General features: G+C 45.8%; 1 protein-coding gene across 3 annotated transcripts in view; it reads right to left on the bottom strand.

Annotated features, from left to right (window-relative positions):
* hbs1l (HBS1-like translational GTPase) overlaps nt 1-18,837 on the bottom strand; it is a 52,503-nt gene extending 33,666 nt beyond the window's left edge. The window contains exons 1-5 of one of the 3 annotated variants that reach the window (XM_076273062.1): nt 18,599-18,743; nt 17,730-17,795; nt 16,668-16,799; nt 15,644-15,871; nt 8,016-10,794 (exon numbers count right to left, since the gene is read on the bottom strand). In XM_076273062.1, the coding sequence (XP_076129177.1) occupies nt 9,194-10,794; nt 15,644-15,871; nt 16,668-16,799; nt 17,730-17,795; nt 18,599-18,641 (2,070 nt within the window). In that variant the 5' untranslated portion in view covers nt 18,642-18,743 and the 3' untranslated portion in view covers nt 8,016-9,193. The other 2 variants (XM_076273063.1, XM_076273061.1) reach the window with 2 other exon arrangements.
* Nucleotides 18,838-20,000: the final 1,163 nt, after the last annotated feature.

Here is a 20,000-nt window from a genome sequence, read left to right as displayed (position 1 = left end):
TTCCCTGCATATGTCCAATAGATCCCTGCTCCCAGTTCCCTGCATATGTCCAATAGATCCCTGCTCCCAGCTCCCTGCATATGTCCAATCGATCCCTGCTCCCAGCTCCCTGCATATGTCCAATAGATCCCTGCTCCCAGTTCCCTGCATATGTCCAATCGATCCCTGCTCCCAGTTCCCTGCATATGTCCAATAGATCCCTGCCTCCAGCTCCCTGCATATGTCCAATCGATCCCTGCTCCCAGCTCCCTGCATATGTCCAATAGATCCCTGCTCCCAGCTCCCTGCATATGTCCAATAGATCCCTGCTCCCAGCTCCCTGCATATGTCCAATAGATCCCTGCTACCAGTCCCAGCACACAATTAAAGTTGATGGCCAATACTGACTTGAAGTAAGAGAAGACAGAAATTGAAAGCATTCGGAGTGGCAGGGGCAAAATGGCCGGGATTGAAAAGTGCACTTGTGATTTTGCTCAAGGTGCTCAATGCAGTTTTGGCAATTTCTTCACTCCCCCTACAGCTTCAGAGTATATATTTTCTCCTCGCTCGATCAGGCTGGGAGGGGGGCGGGGGGTGGGGCTGTGGCGCAACAGGCTACAGCATCCTTACCATGTACGGGTCCAAGTGCCCACGGAGACCCAGGTTGGAATCCGACCTGTGGTCATTTCCCAATCCCACCCCATCCCTCTCCCTGTCACTCTTCACTGTCCTATCCGAATAAAAGCCCCAAAAATAAATAAATAAATAAATACATTTGAGCTAGAAATGGCGCTACATAAATACATAAAACTATATTAAACTGAGAGCCATTGGTGGTTTCTTTTTCCCACACTGCTCTAACAACTGAACGACAGGACTGCAGGACGTACAACAGTGAGTCACCCCCACCATCAGACTACCGGGAATTCTGCCTATCAGAATAGGGGGCTGACTTAAAACCGGCTCAGAACAACTCATACGAGGCTTTGACACTCAAAACCACTGAAGCGGTGAGCAAGAGCGGACGGCCGTGCACTCTGCTGGGAATGAAACTCGTGCTCTCCCTCTGAACATAGAGGAGCTGGCAGCCGCTCCTGTGGCCCCAGTGCCCGCCCGTCCCCTGCTCCAAAAGGCTTGAGCTCAGCAGTGTTCATGAAGAGAGCTCTTCACGGCCAAAAAGCAGTGTTTTTATGCAAATCAGTGGTGCCACAGATGATCTCACTGGGGTACTTTGAGAAGAGAATGCCAGAGGGCATTGCAGATTACTGCAGTGAAGTGGCCAGTCACATCTGCTCCCACAGCCCCATGTCCGTCTCTGCGGATGGACTGACGACCACCACGACGAAGCCAACAGCACAGCTTGGTGACGGGGCTGGAGTCAGACATTTCTAAAGGTCTCTTCCTTTTAAGATGGCCACTGTCTTCAGGTTCAGGCCTTGGGATACGTAGAGTGCTTTGAGGGCATGTAAATGGTTAATGATTCTGCATGCTTACATCAAATTTAAAAAGACTGAATGACATCACTGTTGTTTCCATCTTGCTCTCGCAGGTGAACTACAGTGACACACACACACAGGACACAGCCAGATCAGTGTGTATCGGGCCATTGGGATACTCTGCAAGTAAGAGCGCAGGGAACGGGGACGGACTTAAACCTACTCAAAATAACTCATAAGGGACTTTTGCGCCGAAAACCACTAAAGCTGCAAGCTCAAGATGATCCGACTTCTTTAAAAATGATTACTGGTCTGACTCATGATGAGCAACCTCAGAAGAAGTGACACTTTAGAGGCACTTTGACACAATCTCACCTGTTCTCACCAAAGCTCAACTAAAGATTCTGCATGAACAGGGAAAGAAATGAGCTTTTAAAAGGACTCTCCGTGTTCACTCATGTTCTCTCAGTATGAGATATCGTCATCAAGTCAAGCAAGAGGCCTCTTAGCTGCAAAATCTAACACATTTTTTCAGTTTGTTTATTTTGTAAGTCCATGCATGCATGTGTGTGTGTGTGTGTGTGTGTGTGTGTGTGTGTGTGTGTGTAAGACAAAAAGAAGCAATTTTTTGAAATGACAAAATGTTTCACACCAGACAACTAGGGCACAATACCAAAAAGCATACTGAAATAGAAGCAAGGACTCCACCATTAAAGGTTATAGGCCTTTCCATTAGTCTCGTTATGTCGCAGAACTAATGAACACACCCGCGTCTCAGGAGGCCCTTTGCGTGAGAGTGTGCCTGATTCACAACACCGACCGCCCAAGCTGCAAATGGGGGGATGGGGGGGGGTTCATGACCATGTTTCTCCACGCGTCTGATCAAAACATGGCACCGCACAAGAGCCTCACACACCGCAATGTCTCTGATTAAAAACCCACAGAGGGGAAACAGAACGGAGACACAGAGAGAGAGAGGTAGCTTTATTGGCATGTTTGATGTCCTGCTTTGGCAATGCAAAGAAATATTCATCATGCCAATAAAGCTACCTTGAATTGAATTGAATTTGAGAAAGGAGGAAATGGGAGAGAAAAGAGAAGGAAAGGAGGGAAAGAGACACTGAGAAAGAGAGAGAGAGAGAGAGAGAGAGAGAGAGAGAGAGAGAGAGAGAGAGAGACTGAAAACAGGTTCTGTTAAGGCCAGCTGAGCAGCTCTCATATTTTCCTACGTAGGTGGTGTAAGGGGAAGGGAAAAAAAACATGACTCGCTTCATGATGTCTTGAGTGTGTGTGCAGGAGGGTGCAAAGGTGGTGAGTAAGAGAGAGAGAGAGAAAGGGAGAGATAAAGGCAGAGGAAAACAGCTAGCCTAAGAGTTCAAGAGAAAAAATACAGATAGGGCACGCAGATAGAGCAGTGCAGAACTACTAAGAAAGGGAGAGAGAGAGAGAGAGGGTAAGAGAGAGAGAAAGGGAGAGAGAGAGGGTGACAAAGTGAGAGAGAGTGAGAGAGAGAGGATAAGAAAGAGAGTGTCAACAAAGACAGAAAGAGCATGACAGTCAGACAGACAGAGAGAGAGAGAGAGAGAGAGGGACAGAGAGAGAGAGAGAGGGGAGTGTTAGTGAGAAAAAGAGAAAAAGTGGGTGACTAAGAAAGAGCAAGAGAGGGACAGAAAGAGAGCAAGATAATGAGAAAAAGAAAAGAATAAGAAAAGAGAAGAGAGAGATGAGAGTGTGTGTTTGTGTAAGAGTACTAGAAAAAATAGGGGAAAAAGAGTGAGATAATATAAGAGTGAAAGAAAGAAAGAGAGAGAGAGAGAGAGCTTGCCAGCAACCTCAGGGGCCTGATGGGGGGTAAATTCCTGACCAAACACCTGACCGTCCTCATCATTCCCGGTAATGGACTCATCTGTGACATCACGTCCTGTCTGCACCTGCTTTACAGTCACTTGGTCACTGACACACAAAAATACACACATGCAAAATCATATATATATATATATATATATATATATATATATGTGTGTATGTATGTGTATATATATATATATATATATACACATACAAGGATACAAGGAAGTTTATTGTCACATGCATATAGTTACTGGAAGTAAGAAATGCAGTGAAATTATGTCTGGTGTCAGCCTATTTGTGCATTTATGGGGGGGGGGGGGGGTAAAAAGTGCAGTAGAAGAGGGGTTTAGTAGATGAAGTGGCAAGGGCTGGATAAGAAAGGTGGGGGAGGATTGGGATTGGGGGGGGGCACCAACAAGGAGCACCCAAGAGCAACAGGGGCAAGGAAAAACTCCCTTACCAAGGAAGAAACCATGGGCAGATCCAAGGCTCAAGGGGCTAACCCAACTGCCAGGGGTCTTGGTGTGTGTGTTGGGGGGATGACAGGGGAGATGGGATAGTGTGCTGTGTATGTGGGAAGAGGGCAGTGTGCAATATGTGTGTTGGAGAAGCTTCATCATGAGACAATGTGCTGTGTATTGGGGGGGCAGTGTGCTGTAAGTATGTTGGGGATGTGTGTTGGAGAAGCTTCCTGATGAAATAATGTGCTGTGTAGGGAGGGGGGGGGGGCAGTGTACTGCAAGTATGGTGAAGGGACTTACTATTGCAAGCAGAGTACTGTATGTATGATGTATGTGAGTGATGACAGTGAAGATGTGTGTGTGGGCGGGAGGGGAGTGGAGCAGTGACTGTGTGTGTGTGTGTGTGTAGTGTGTGTGTATATACACATTTCTATTATATTCATACAAAATGTAAACAACAGTCAGGCAGAGACATTTCTGCCTGATACATATTCACCTGGCTACATCAGTATAAACATACATGCAAACACAGTTTCCACAGCAAGGCAGCAGTCTTGACAACAGAGCGCCAGTCTCAGCTGTTGATCTCTCTGCCGCTCTAAAGCACATCCCTATGTACCAAAGGCATGTGACTCATCAGTCAGAATGAACTGCTAGATGTCTAAGAGAGCTAGAAACTGGAGGTGCTCTTTTACAGCATCTGATCTTGTGGTCTCTTCTTGGTAAGCATTCTACTAAACTAACATTGCAACTAACTAAAAAAAAACACAATTGCACTATGCAAAACACACATGCACAAAGGCTTGTCATATTGTCATATTTACACAAAGGCTTGCTGTCTGACAAATGACAATGACACCGAGATGGGAGCCGTCTTGTGTGTCATTTCTCCTCTTGCACATAGTCTGTAGTAGACTTAATAGAGTAAACTAAACTACATACAGAGTGCATAGCGCTATATGGTCCTAAAAGGTCGGCGCCTGTGAGGGGGGTCAAGGACAGATGCCGGCTGCCTGAGACGTGACCTTTTAGGGTGACCCTGACCTTGTTCACTGCTGACCCTAAGTCCTCTGCACCCTCTGCCAGCACTGCAGCATGTGGCACTACCCAATCAGTGATCTGGTGAACACTTACTCAGAGAAGACTGATGAGCGCTGAGGTGAGGCTGGCTGTTCATGCAATAAAGGACATTTGAATATAAACGGAACAGTCTTATCACAAGTTGGGGGGGGTGCTCTGTTTTATATGGTAGCCCAGTGGCAGTGTTTAATAGGCCTGCGCGCGCGCGCGCGCACACGCACGCACGCACGCACGCACACACACACACACGGTCACATCCTATTCTAATGATCAAGCTCTTATACAAGCGTGACCAGAAACACCTGTTGGATAACTTGTTCTTTTACAAGCAGACACAGGTATAAAACAAATATCAAAGTAAGCATTACAATGCAAACAGAGCCTAACATGAGAGCTGTTAGGCTTACGCCCCTGATAATAAGAAGTGGTAAGGGTTTACTTTCAGATTCGCTGGAAATGAAACCAAAAATTCAGATTAAGTAATTTTAAAGCTATTTCTCATAAACGTGTAGCATTGCACGACCAGTTTATAACCAGTTTATAACATGTCTCTACTTGATTGAGTTTTGGAATTCTTCTTCGAAGTCAGGTGTGTTGACAGGATAGACGCGGAACAATGAGATAAGAGGAGGTGTGAGCGGGAGTGTGTGTATGGAGGTGTGAGCGCGAGTGTGTGTATGGAGGTGTGAGCGAGAGTGTGTGTATGGAGGTGTGAGCGAGAGTGTGTGTATGCATGTGCGTGTGTGCTTGCGTGCCGGGGATGGAAATTAGCCACCCGCCCCCCAGCCAAATGCGGGTAGTTTTGTGCGCTGGCGGGTGAATTTGGTCAACTTACCAGCCGCTGTGGCGGGTAAATAGAGCTAGCATACCACAAATTGTCAGACCTGGCCGATAACCGTGAGCATTTTGGGTAGCCTACTATATATGATATCACATTTTCATGCCGTTTATCTAGTGGCTGGGAATCCACAGTGGCAGGTGGAAAAAATATTTAATTTCTAACCCTGGTGCGTGCGTGCGTTTGACAAAAGTGGACATAGGTGTCTCTATCTGTCTGTGTGTGTGTGTGTATCTAAATTTGTGTCTGTGCATTTGTGTATCCATGTATGTGTGCATGTAAGTAGACAGGGGTGTGTGTGTGTGCATGTAACTAGACAGGGGTGTGTATGTGTGCATGTAAGTAGACAGGGGTGTGTGTGTGTGCATGTAAGTAGACAGGGGTGTTTTGTGTGCATGTGTGTGTGTGTGTGTGTGTGTGCATTAGGGGTGTAACGGTACACAGAAGTCACGGTTCGGTTCATACCTCGGTTCGGACATCACGGTTCGGTACGAGTTCGGTACAATGGAGGAAAAAGCAAAACAAAAATGCAGAATGTCTCAGGCTGTACCACCTAGTGTCATACAGTCTCTTCCCTGAGCTATCTGCAACAGCCTGAAGTGTGTAAGATGTAGGCTAAACAGTACAATAAGTACCCAGACTCCATCTGTAACTTGTAAACAAAATAAGACAATCAGCTATAAAACTGAAAATAGGCCTACAGCATCTCTTATTTCTGAAAGTGCAAATTACATAGAAAATTTATTTTTAAAAATCCACTTAAGCAAGACCTTCAACATCTGTGTTTAGTTGTATATGGAAGGGTCTACAATTTGCCTCAATATTTTTTTATTGTGTGTAAAGTAATAATCTAGCCTACTAACTGTGAAAATATCACACTATTTTGCCTTTTTTTAAAAAACGAAATTGGCTCCTTTCATTTCATAAACAGACTACAACTAGAAGTCACGTGACTTCGCCCTTTGACGTTAACTCACCGTAGCATGGTTTGTTTATTAGCCTGGTTAGCGTTGTCACTTTATTTTACTGTCTATGCACTTAACACTATCAGAACCTCATGTGAGAAGTTACAAGTTACCCCAACATAAAGGTAATTACCACGCGATTTACATAGCATTTTTTCCACTCACATACCCAACAACTGCTTAACAACGCCGACACACAGTTTCATCTTATCCACCACTCTTTCGCCTGTACTAACGTTATTGTAACTGAGGTTCTCAAACTTGCGATCTTAAAGAGACCAGCGGATCCTCTAACTCTTGTGGGTCTAACCTTAGTGCTGCTAATGACTGACGGACTCGACCGACGACCTGACAAAAAAAACATAGGCGCCAATCAGAGCTTCAGAGCTAAGGCGAGGCTACAGATTAGCGTTAGGTGTCGCTAAAGAACTCCCGTAACTCTCGCTAACAGTAATTGCGCATGACATTAATTAATCGGCACACGAGTTTTATGTATTTTTATACCGTGTATTCTCCGTGTAAATTCATGCACCGAACCGTGACGCCCGTACCGTTTCAGTTCAATACGAATACATGAACCGTTACACCCCTAGTGTGCATGTAAATAGACAGGGGTAGATGAGTCCAAGAGAACATGTGGGGAAGAGAGGGAGTGTGAAGAAGAGAAAAGAGGACAGAAAGAGACAGAGATGCAGAAAGAGAGAGAGATGGAGTGAGGAGAGAGATGCAGAAAGAGAGAGAGAGAGAGAGAGGAGAGAAAGAGATGGAGTGAGGGGAGATGCAGAAAGAGAGAGAGAGATGGAGTGAGGAGAGAAAGAGAGAGATGGAGTGAGGAGAGATGCAGAAAGAAAGAGAGATGGAGTGAGGAGAGATGCAGAAAGAGAGAGATGGAGTGAGGAGAGGTGATGAGAAAGGAGGATACAGAGAAAGATATGAGGGAGAAAAACAGAAAGAATGAAAATCAGGTCCGAAAGAAAAATCACATCCGCTAAAGAGGGTGTGTTTGCACCTTCATGTGGCTTAAGAAGCGCCTCGTACAGTTTCTCACTCACACACAGACACACAACCTCAACAATACACACCCCAAATAAGATACACAGTGCTCATCACACCCTGTGAGATCGTAAACAAGTACTGGTGAGCTATCACGGACACACGTCCTTTCCGCCCACTCCACCCATGATGCAGGCACACACACACACACGCACGCCACACAATAACACACCCAGGTATCCACACACACATTTTTGCATTCAACATGTGGTCTCATACTCTCATAGACACACACACCCATTTCCCACCAATACCTTTTTGAATGCAAGGTGGGCTCTCTTTCACAAGCACGCACGCACGCGCACACGCACACGCACACGGACACACACACACACACAGCCCTATTACACAATTAAAGTTGCAATTTTTATTTCAGCAAGTAGTGTATACACAGAACACTCATCATTCAAAAGAATTTCATGTCATAATTCATATTTCGTATATCAGTGCATTAAAAGTCTAAAATAACCATCTTTACAGTTAGGAAACATGTTTTTACAGATCTCTTAAGACAGTAGAAGTATTTTAGGGTTATTGAACACAGTATCTGAGCACCAATGTCAAAGCATGAGTGTGTCCCCCATGTGTGGGCAGAGAGAGAGAGGTGTGTGTGTGTGTGTGTGTGTGTGTGTGTGTTTTGCGAGGGGTTTGATAGCATAGATGCATGGGAAAATCTCCAGGTGTCCCTGAACTGTCTTCACTCTTTCTTTCTCTTGTCTTTCCCCCCACTCTCTTTCTGTGGTGAAACAGACCTCCTTTTCAACAGCTGCAGCCTGTTCGGTCTCACAGACTCACACACTCGAAGGCAAACACTCTCTCACACAAACACACACACACACACACACACTCACACATCCTTTAAGAGCAACATGCAGTTTAAGCATACCCCACCTATGCAATAGTGGGCAGATTGCTGGCTAGCAGGGCTCAAAAACAACTGAAGCTATCTAAGGGTCAAAGGTTAAACTCTTTGCTGGTGAAGCATACGACCATGTTTGTTTGTTAGTTTGTTTGCTGGTGGAACATTGTTGCTTGCTTGTTTGTTTGTTTGTTTTCTGAGGACTTCCGCGACACAAGATAATGCTTTAAAAATATGCTAATGAACAAAAGTCAATAAAAAAGCTACGTGTCTAGATTCGTACAAAAATAAACTGAAAGATCTGTTTTAAAATATGTAGAAAAGCTGAAAGAAAGGCAAATCGTATATTTTACATCTGACTAAAAATAATCAGAAAACTTTAAAATACAAAAAGCAGTTCTAGGGCCGCCTCCAAAAAAAGTTTCCGCTGTTGTTCCGCTCTGACAAAAGTAATTTTTTGTCCACTTTTGTCCACTACCTAACAAGATGCAGTCATCTTACTGGCCGAGAGATAAGAACAGCAACCAAACACAAAATGTCTTCCCTGTTATGTGTTGGGAATGGGATTTCCCAAAGAGCTGCTCTTTCATTGGTCAAAGGGGCACACTAAATGCAAGCGCTCCCCTGATTGGCTCAGCTCCCAGGAGAGCTCCTCAGATTGGGCCACATCATCAATCCCGAGTGAAGGCCTTCTTCTGATTGGCCCTGACCATGTCGTCGGGGGAAGGCGTGTCGAAGAGGAAGGGTGCGATGTGATGCAATGGTTCCTGTTCTTTGGGTTCTGGGTTCTGGAGGTTCTGGGTGCTGTAGAGGAAGGCCCGGTGACAGCCCAGCGTTCTGCTTCTGCGGCACCGCGGATCGTCGCGGCTGGGGGCGCGGACCGACAGCGCCAGCGCAAATGCCGAAGGGTGGGCCAGAAGCGACGTGCGGTTGTCCTGGCGACAGCAGCGGCGGCGACCGGGGGGGGTGGTGGAGGCGGGAGGGGAGGAAGGGGATGAGAAAGAGAAGGGTGAAGCGCGGCCGTCGTTTGCAGACGGCGACGTCTGTGCCATGAGCGCGCTCAGATCGACCGTCTGGGCAGCAGCAGGTGGCCATGGTTTAGGTGCACGCAGGGGCTGGGGCTTCTGGGCAGCTTGCCGCATCTTCTGCCCCGCCTTCTGGATGGAGTCCCGCTCTGGCGCACCCATGAGACTGACCAGTGAGCACGCAGCGACTGGCAGACTACTCTTAGCCTGGTGCTGGGACATGAGCTCAGACAGTGAGGGCGCCCCCAAGAGGCCGGGAGGACCCACAGCACCACCTCCCATGTGAGCATTGCTCATTACACTCAGAGAGCTGCCCTGCACGCCAAGCTTGTGCGCTGGGTGTGTGTGTGCCTGAGTGTGGGGGTGTGTGTCCGCGCTCGTGCTCAGGAGCCCAGGTAGGGCGCTGTACAGCGTTGGACTGCTGCTCTGATGCTCCTGGATCAGGTCGGCCAGAGACGGGCTTCCCGCGTGCGCACCTGCCATTCCACCGTCCGCCTGCAGGGGGCGACCCCCCTGCAGCACTGAACTCAAGCTGACTAAAGGCACGGGCACAGCCACAGACGCCCGGGGGTCCTCGGCCCTGAGGCCGCCGAGGGGGCTCGACAACAAGGCAGGGGTGGCGCTGAGGGAGCTCGACAACAAGGCAGGGGTGGCGCTGAGGGAGGATAGGGAGCTTAGAGCCAGTCCAGGGACACTAGGACCCAGGGGTGAATTGTTTGAGCCAGCACCTAGAGACTGGCCTGGTGCAGTAGAACTCAACGATAAACCAGGGGCTGTGGAACTCAATGAAAGCCCTGGAGGAGGATGAGTGGAGGCCAGAGACCCAGGGGCACTAGGACCCAGAGACAGACCAGGGGGCAGGCGGGTGGATGAGGGAGCGGATCCAGGGGCACTAGGACCCAGGGAGAGTGAAGCCAAGCTGCAGGGGAGGCCATCCGTTGGCTTGCTTTGACTCTTCTGGTCGTGCTCGGACATCAACTGAGCCAAACTAACGGAGGAACCCGAACCAGGACCGCCCGACTCGATCATACCTGAACAAGGACCCGTGTGTTTTGATTGTGACGGCTGTTTTGCTAGCTGCTTTGAATCAGACTGAGCAAGCAGGTCGCTGAGATTAAACGAACCCTTGGACGAGCGTGTACCAAGCGTTGGTGCGTACATGTCAGTGTGTGAGTGTGTGTGAGGGTGTGTGTGTGCTGCCATGTCCTTAGTCTCAGTGTGAGTTTGTGTGAAAGCAGATAAGGCTCCTTACCTTGCAAAAGCCAACCACAGTCACAGTAGAGAGGGATTCAGGGAACAGTGAGAGGAGGAGGAGTGGAGGAGAGGCGGAACAAGGGATGACCGGTAGCAGCAGACGAGCGGAGGGACGAGTGAGGACACATTCAAGCAGCAACACAGAAAGGAGAGAAAGGCAATACGTTAAACATTAGTTTTAGGTCTGGGGACAGTTTGCTCACCATAGCACTTCTACTTCCGTTTACTTCAAAACAAGTCCACAGGGCTCTACAGCCAATACAAATACAACGTCTCTCTCCTGAGCATTTGAAGCTGACTGACTGAATTTAACTAAAGTGTATTGGATTTAAAAATAGAGGATTACACCTTAACATTCGATCAGTCAGTAACTAACCCAATTAACAAAAACATACAAAACCCTTTTTCACTCCAAGTGCCTGGGTTGGGTATCGTTTGAATTTGAACGATTCCGATTCCAATTCCGATTTCTTATTTCGATTCCGGTTCCTAACGATTCTCGATTCCGATTTTTTAAGAGGCAGGGTCAAAAAAAGTTTAGGATATTTTAAATGAGCTAGCTAACCAACGGTCTTTCTCAGGGTATCTGCACATTTTCCAAGTGCAAATTTAAAGACTTTTAAGACCTTTTCAAGACATCTAAATGAAACTTAAGACTATACCACGGCAAAAAGATATATATGACTGTTTATGCAATAGTTTTTTTTTTCTACTAATTTTAACCCCCACCCCATTTTGGATGTCTACAGAAGTTACCAAATATATTTTGGCGAAAGAAAAATAATTGTGTGTGAATTACCTTCAAAGCTATAAATGCCCAATTTTAGGGTCTGGGCTGCTTGCTTTTGAAGCTGGCTGTACATATTTGGTTGTGCTTTCTGCTGAGGCTGACTGTTCTTCACCTGTGTCTGTAGTAGCCTAGGCTACTTGCCAAAGACATGTGCACTGGACTGGATTCCCTTCAATATTTTTTTCAAAGTTAGACTAAGCTATTTACATATTTTAATAAGCCTACTTTATATAATTTACTATGTGCATCTATTGTCCAATATGCAGCACAGCAAATTAAAGTTAATCCACTACTTTACATTTCGCATTCCACTTGTATCTAAACCAACCAAAGCTTGACTGAAACATTGTAAAACCATTGACTTGTTTTAAATTAATTGAGACAGGTCCTCCTCGCATGATCCTGCTGAAAACTGTTGGTTTCATCTGAAGCACGCACGTATTATGAACGCACGTTTCTTTTTTTATGTAGCCAGTCGCCGACATTCAAAACTTTTGCGAAGTACGCCTAGCCTAGGCTGCTGGGAAACGCTGGCAAGCAAGCTGCTGGCAGATATTCCAGGTAGGCTATTATAACTTAGACAGATATTTTCTTCCCTAGGCTAGGCCAGCAACACACGCTGGAAAGATGCAAACAGATCAACTTAACATAGGCTATAGCCTACAGTATTTCCTCCTGATTGCGAAGCACTGCACATAATTTGACCAGCAGTCTTCGCGTCCATAGTTTGTGAAACAATGCTGCGTCCGAGCAACGATTTTAGATGCCAAGCGCAACTCCAAAAAGGAGAACAAATGAGCGTCCGGCTTGAGGCTGCGCCGGACAGGGCTTTTAAAATCCATTTGTCCGGCCTAAATTCAAACTTATGGCCAACCTATCGCTCTTTCTCCCGTAGGCTTCCTCATTCCACGTAGGCTACCTGTATATCTCTCTGGCCTCAGCTACACCGTGAAAAACATCTTCACTCTGCAACCACTACACTTCCTCCCGTAGCCTAATAGCCTAGTCACTTGCGTTTTAAATACACGAAACTGGATTGAGACATCACTCGCTCTCTTGCACTCGCTGGCGGTCCCATACGCACATTTAATACCTCTCTTTCGAAAATTCAGTTGTATTTAAGGATCCGCGGGAACCCTGCTTTCTGAATGAAATAGTCTGACCTTCTCCATGAATTTTAATTCTATGAACTAGGCGCTTCTTCGTTGGTGTTTAGCCGTTTCTTTTTCCGGTGGCGGACTGGGAATCGAAACTATGAATCGAAATTTAAACTTTTGAACGATTCCGGGAAAATCGCAAAGATAGTCCCGGTTCTAACCAATACTCGATATTCGATACCCAAGCCTACTGAGGACACACCACTCTCTCAAACAATGAACAGCAGACAACATCTGACCCTTGAATAGGTCTAGCCTGAGTTGTCCCAATCACTGCTCCTTAGCCACTGCACTAACCCTGCCCCTACCCCAAACCCTGCTCCTTATCCACTGCCCCTGTCCCAAACCCTGCTCCTTAGCCACTGCACTAACACTGCCCCTACCCCAAACACTGCTCCTTAGCCACTGCACTAACACTGCCCCTACCCCAAACCCTGCTCCTTAGCCACTGCACTAACACTGCCCCTACCCCAAACCCTGCTCCTTAGCCACTGCACTAACACTGCCCCTACCCCAAACTCTGCTCCTTAGCCACTGCACTAACACTGCTCCTTAGCCACTGCTCCTTATCCACTGCCCCTGTCCCAAACCCTGATCCTTATCCACTGCCCCTACCCCAAACCCTGCTCCTTAGCCACTGCACTAACACTGCCCCTACCCCAAACCCTGCTCCTTAGCCACTGCACTAACACTGCTCCTTAGCCACTGCTCCTTATCCACTGCCCCTGTCCCAAACCCTGATCCTTATCCACTGCCCCTGTCCCAAACCCTGATCCTTATCCACTGCCCCTGTCCCAAACCCTGCTCCTTAGCCACTGCCCCTGTCCCAAACTCTGCTCCTTAGCCACTGCCCCTGTCCCTAACCGGTCCCTGATCTGGATCAGCAGGTGTTCTAGATTTGATTTGTTTTGTTTGTTTCTTTGTTTGTTTGTTTGTTTGTTTGCACAGGATGGACGACTACAGGACAATGACCAACGATTCTCTAAGCTTGACAAAAAGAACACTGGCTTGCAAATACAGTCACAGGCCTTTAAAAGCTTTTCAATGAGCAGCTGGACACAAGATCTTGCCCAGACTCAACTTCTATCAGGTTTTTTCCCTCAGACAGGTGACGGGTGTGAGAAACAGCACAATTGGGACACATGATAAATGATCTATCTAATGTCCAGGGCAGGTGTGGTTAAGTACAGGATCAAAGCCTTGGGGAAAGTCCTCTCTTCATATCTGAATCAATAGTAGCTAGTACTAATAATGGTTAATGCTAATTCAAATTATTTGACAGATGGTTGTAGCAAAAACATGTGCTGAACTTTGCTTTTTGAACCTGGAATTTATGCACCCAGTTCAGGATGGATAAGGGCAGCTGACCTGGCCTGTCTGCATTTACAAATGAAACTGAAAACTAGCATTAACAGAAAACAACAGACAATGTAAAACTAATGTCTGAACAGTTTCAAACTCCACAGCATAACCATTTCATGCTTTCCAAGTCTTGGCTAATATGTATTTTAGTGAGGGTAGGGTTTCTAGGGCTTATCTGAACCTGATATAATTTGCCATGTTTACAGACACACACACACACATACACCCACACAACCCCCACCTCCCCAGGATGAGGCCTGTGCAGATGCAGCAAGTGAAACTAAGCAAGGTTTTCGTGAGGTGTGTGTGTGTGTGTGTGTGTGTGTGTGTGTGTGAAACCAGGAGAGACTTGATGTCGTGACAGGAGGTGTGTGTGTGTGTGTTGTTTTAATCCCAGTGGGAGCACATGGAGATCATGAACTATGGCGGTGGGCTTCCCCTGGCTGTCCAAACTGGAAACACCCCACCTGCCACAGTGTTTGCGTGTGTGTGCTATGGCTTCTAGTGTGTGTGCTATGGCTTCTATGGCTTCTACTGTGTGTGCTATGGCTTCTAGTGTGTGTGCTATGGCTTCTAGTGTGTGTGCTATGGCTTCTAAAATTCAGCTGCATATAAAACAGGCCTTTGATTGATAATACTACACCATGCAGTACAAACAGTATAGCATAAATCAAAATGCTATAGGATCGCCACCTATTACTGCCCATCCCCTATTTCCGCCCTCTTATGTGTGTGTCACTTAATATTCATTTCTATACAAACTAAGACAGCAGATTCCTAAAGAAACGCAAGCACCACCACCATAAGTGTATCTAAATTAGCTATGTACCAAAAATTACATTTTACTGTAACTCGAAGAGCTCTAAACTGTGTTGTAAGGCTGAGTGCACAAATCCGCTTGGAGCTTCAGTGTAATTTTGATTTGCGACGAGAATTCTCGGTCTAACCGTTGATGTGCTATATGAAAGGCCGGAAATAAGCACCCACCAGCCCAGTGCTAAACTCCGAGCGTGGTAAACAAAATCGGAAATTTCAGGCAATAAAAAAACCCCGGTAAGAACCAAACCAGGTTTTGTTCAAATCTACACATCTAAGGCTACTAGAAAATGTAAGGTTCATTTATCAAATGTTATTTTGAAGTATTAAAAAACATTGTTGTTTTAGAATTTTCGAACGAAAGGGGCGGTAATTGGTGGTTTTACGATATATGTGCATTACTGGTACACTATATATGTACCTGTACTACTATAAATGGCATCAAAGAAAGCAAGTATGCTTGTAGGAATATGTGCTAAGTGTGAGTGTGTGTGTGTTTGAGTGTGTTGGAAACAGTTACATGTAAAACAATTTCCATAGGACTCTCAGACACCTCTCCACATCGCTGCGAAGCTGTGTGTGTGTGTGTGTGTGTCTCCACATCGCTGCGAAGCCGACGAACCTGCACTCACTAGCCTACGATCTACTCTGCATGGGTGTGATTTAATCTAGGCGTGATTTTATCTCTGTGTGTGTGTGTGTGTGTGTACTCCGTACCTCTCTCTCGTTCTGGTCTCTGCGGTAAGGGCGCGGGTGTGGGCGCCTGTGTGGGTTTGGGTGGTGGCGGCGCCTCTGTGTGTGCGTTCGCACTCTCCTCGGACAGGACCACGTCTAGCGCCCTCTGGGGGTCGAAGTCATGGCGCATCGCTGCCTGGGTCAGAACAGAGTCGGACACCGTGTCCCCCAGCACCGCTCGCATGTGGTCCAGACAGGAGTAGAGCCGGCCTGAAGCACACACACGACCAGGGAGCACACACACATGCATTCAGAGTGTGCATCCAGAATGCGCGCACACACGCACACACACACACACACACAAACACACACACATACACACACATACACACACACACACACACAGGTCATTTGCAGACCAAAGGCAAATAATACATCCCCAGCCCAAGTATGCTTCAGGTCTCTGGAGTCGATACCTTCATATTATAACCTTTTCTATTCTCTCTGTTCAAACTCGATTTACACAAAGACAATAGACTTGAAAGTTGTGAAAGGAGTCATACATGTTTACTCCATGAAAGTTGAAACAGAATTAAAAAATATGTTCTAATTTCTTGCTTTTCAACCACGTCCATGCTGTCCCAGTCCTACTTGCAATTTGTAGCTTAATAGGTGTCAGGTAGCCTCTTCCAGGTTCTGTAGTGGGTAACTATCAGATTGAGGTTTCATTCAAGGCTCACTGTATTATCTAGCCTAAAGGCCTTTGCGCAGATCCATATTTTTTGCATGCATTTTTTAAATCCAAATCGTTTTTTTTTTGGTAAAATTACAAATTCTGCAGGAGGATACTTCACTCACTGGCACTACACAGACTTTTATGATTGATGAAAAGTTCAAAGTCAGTGCGTTAACATGACCGACACAACACGAAGGCTTTATTTTCAAATACGCGACAATTACAGAGGAAAAATACAGACCTGGTGTGCAGTGGCCCTAAATATATGTGTGTTTCTCTGAGTGCGCCCGTGTTTGTGTGTGTGTGTGTGTGTCTGTGTGTGATGCGTACCTTGATCCAGTGGGTCCAGAGTAGGCCCTATAGAGGGGGACATTGGAATGTCCCCTTCCTCATCCTCCTCCTCATCCACCCGCGCCACCTGAGGAGTCTGCCTCTCCTGGCGAGAATAGATAAACTGGGCAGCTGGGAACAACCAGAACACACAACAATCACAATCCAGACGTTTGCCTCCTAATGAAGGCTTGATGCTGAGACGCATCAGAGTTTTTCATGGTCTAAAATGACCATACCAAGACAATTAAGGCGTTTTAATTAAAGAGTGCCTTGATTAAGCAATAAGCCCCAAGAGGTCGTAGGTTACACTGATTCTACAACAGCTAAGGGGCGTTGTTAGGCCTGACGCGCTAGCTGAGTGCCTAAAACCCCCCTTAGCTGTTGTAGAATCAGTGCAACCTACGGACTCGAGTGGCTTATTGCTTTTCTAAAACTGTTACTATAAATACCTGGCAAAGTTTCATAAAGTAAAAGCACAGCAACTAGAAATGGATCCGATTTATTCATAGATAATCACTCTTCTGCCAAGAAATATATTTCCTCTATCTGAATGGTTGCCAAGCAACGTCAAGACGCAGCTACTTTAACTTTTGTATCAAGTTGTGGTAGCGCAGTAATATAGAACGGAATGCAGTCAAGGTGTATGTTTATGCTGCATTTTACAAAGGCATCGAACAAGATTCAGCCAATCACAACCAAGGACCGGAACCATCAGTTTTAAAAAGAGTACATATTTTTGAGTACAGGAAGCACTCCTATCCAAACATTTTTTCACAAAAGTTTTTCTAATCAGCCATTCACAACAGCCTGGCAATACGAATGTGGCTAAATCAACACTATAGTGATACATCAGCTATGTTAATTGTATGACACCTACCTTCAAACAAGGAAATCATGATCTCGGTCATAATAATCAAAGAATATGTTCACAATGTCACTGCCATGTCAATGATTAACATGTTTAACGTCATGACTGCAGAGTTTGTGTTGTTATTAGACAGACAAATTACACATTCTGAGCTGACAATCTAGTTCTCTTTTTTTAGGCACAACACAGACCCGTAGCGGGAGAGATGCAGTAGTCATCATCCACGGATTGCCCATACACGTCGTCATCATCTAAGTCTGTTGGGGAGAGAGACAAGAGACATTTAGATACTTTGACAGGTGGGAAACAGAATTCCCTGAGATCCAAGTCATGATAACATATTTCCTTTTAATTGAAATCCCAGTGTGTCTCTTTCATTCATTTCACTTATTGAAATATTGTCTTATGTTAACATGGAGCGTTGCTTATTTTATAGTTGTTGGAGTATGTAGGTTTGACAGTCTATGTCTAATCAACGACTAGGGGTAAAGTACATTATCAAGTATACGACACAAGTAAAGAAATTCTGACAAAAATGAAGAATTTAAAGTATGTAAACTAAGGTTTCAATCATTAAGACACGTAATGTAATGCAGAAACCTTAACCATCGGTCAGCAATATTATATACTAGGCCCTACCTCAGAATGATCAGAATGTCATAAACACCAACATGTGGCCAAATAAGTTAACCAGCTGTGACGTGAAAGCTGACTCAGTAACGCTAGATTTGTTCTGTTTCATTTCGTAAGGGTGACTACCTAAGTAATTAAAGTGTCAAAATCAGCGTTACATCGTATTCGTGGGTTTTCTAAATTTCAGAAAAAGGTTCCTACTAACGTTACAATGGTACAAACAAAGAAATGACACGACAGCAGTTACTTTTGTAGCCAGCTAACATGATGTGGCTAACTAGCGACAACTGTGCTAACATCAGCTAGCTTTGGCTGCCCAACCTGGGCATACCCGTTAGCAACCCGGCTGAGTTAGCTAGCCAGATAGCAAGTTGTCTCTAGGCCCTGTGGCATAAACATAGTTTAACTATCAATTCACTGAATCTACCTTCATCGTAGTTATAACCGCGGACATTTCTGTGACGAGACATTTTGCAGTAAGTGTTGCTAGACGCCTCCGCAGAGGTGATTCGAGGGTTGAATCAGATCACGGGGCAGTTCTGAGGCATGCAGCTCACTTTGCTACCTCCATATTTACGTACAATGCTTCAGACCAATAACACACTGCGCATGCTCAGTCTACAGCCAATAGACATCTTGTAAAACGTTCAACCTGTCACTTCAGCAGGTGGTTGTCCCGACTCCTTGTTGCTGCTGTTCATCACAATTCATGCCTGGCCCCTGACATTTTCATTGCGTCCTGATAGCTAAGATAAAGATATTGAAACGCAAATCTGTGACAAGATGTGGCCTACGAGAGAGAAGTTAAGCGTGCCGACAGAGTAGGAAAATCCCCCACAGAGTTACATTTCTAAGGAAATAGATAGCCAAGGGTGCGGGCGACAGCTGCAGGAGAGAAGATTGATTCTGGAAATCACCTGTGTGTGTGTGTGTGTGTGTGTGTGTGTGTGTGCTGTTTACATCATAGCAGCAGAGCTATTTCATTCAGCACAATGGCAAATAGGTCTTTTAGAGACAGGTTTAAGACCAAAGCCCAGGGAGAGTAGCCTATAGGACCTAGGCTGTGCTACACAAGAATACCCTGACAGAGAATTTTGGCATAGGCTATTTATTGCTAATTAAATAACTAGGCTAGGCCTATACATAATTGTGTAGCCTATAGGATAAAAGCATCTGTAAAATACATCAACATAGGCCTATAATTGTCTAATCTAGCTGTAGGATAGGCCTAAGTCAACTGTAATTAAGTATGAAAGCTATGATATCGTGGCTTCTGACCTGAAAAGGTTGCTGTTGGAAAATCTGCCATGACCCCTGTGTGCGTACTAGGAACATGCTTTATTCCACTGACATACAAACAAACCCACCTGCACCTGTTTGAGCACACTACCAATGCAGCTCAACTTTTTGCCTGTGGTCTGTGAACACATGTACAAATCTGTCTCTCTCTCGCCCTGTCACACACAGCATGTGTGTGTATGTGGCCTTTTGCTTAAACAGTAAAGGTGTCAGGTTTATGTCTGAGTAGAGTAACACACAGTAGCCCACGGTCTGACACACACACACACACACAAACAGACACACAGATTCACACAATCACACCAAGTGGACTGCTGAGCTCAGAATTTCCATTGCCATTGGCCACCAGTTCTCTTTGTTTTACTGTGTGTAGTGTGTGTGTGTGTGTGTGTGTGAGAGAGAGAGAGAGACTGTTGCCTGCTACTGTCCTCAGGCAGAGACTAATCTGACACCTTTACTGTTTTATCCACACACACACACACACACACACACACACATCTCACACATCTGTATGACATTTGACACTAGTG

This window comes from Alosa pseudoharengus, unplaced genomic scaffold (genome assembly GCF_046254945.1).
Source record: "Alosa pseudoharengus isolate Yale_2024_CS ecotype anadromous, Long Island Sound unplaced genomic scaffold, YU_APseudo_1.1 YU_APseudo_1.1_scf_7, whole genome shotgun sequence".
NCBI classification, from domain to species: domain Eukaryota; kingdom Metazoa; phylum Chordata; class Actinopteri; order Clupeiformes; family Clupeidae; genus Alosa; species Alosa pseudoharengus.
This window is presented reverse-complemented; position numbering and strand designations above follow the sequence as displayed.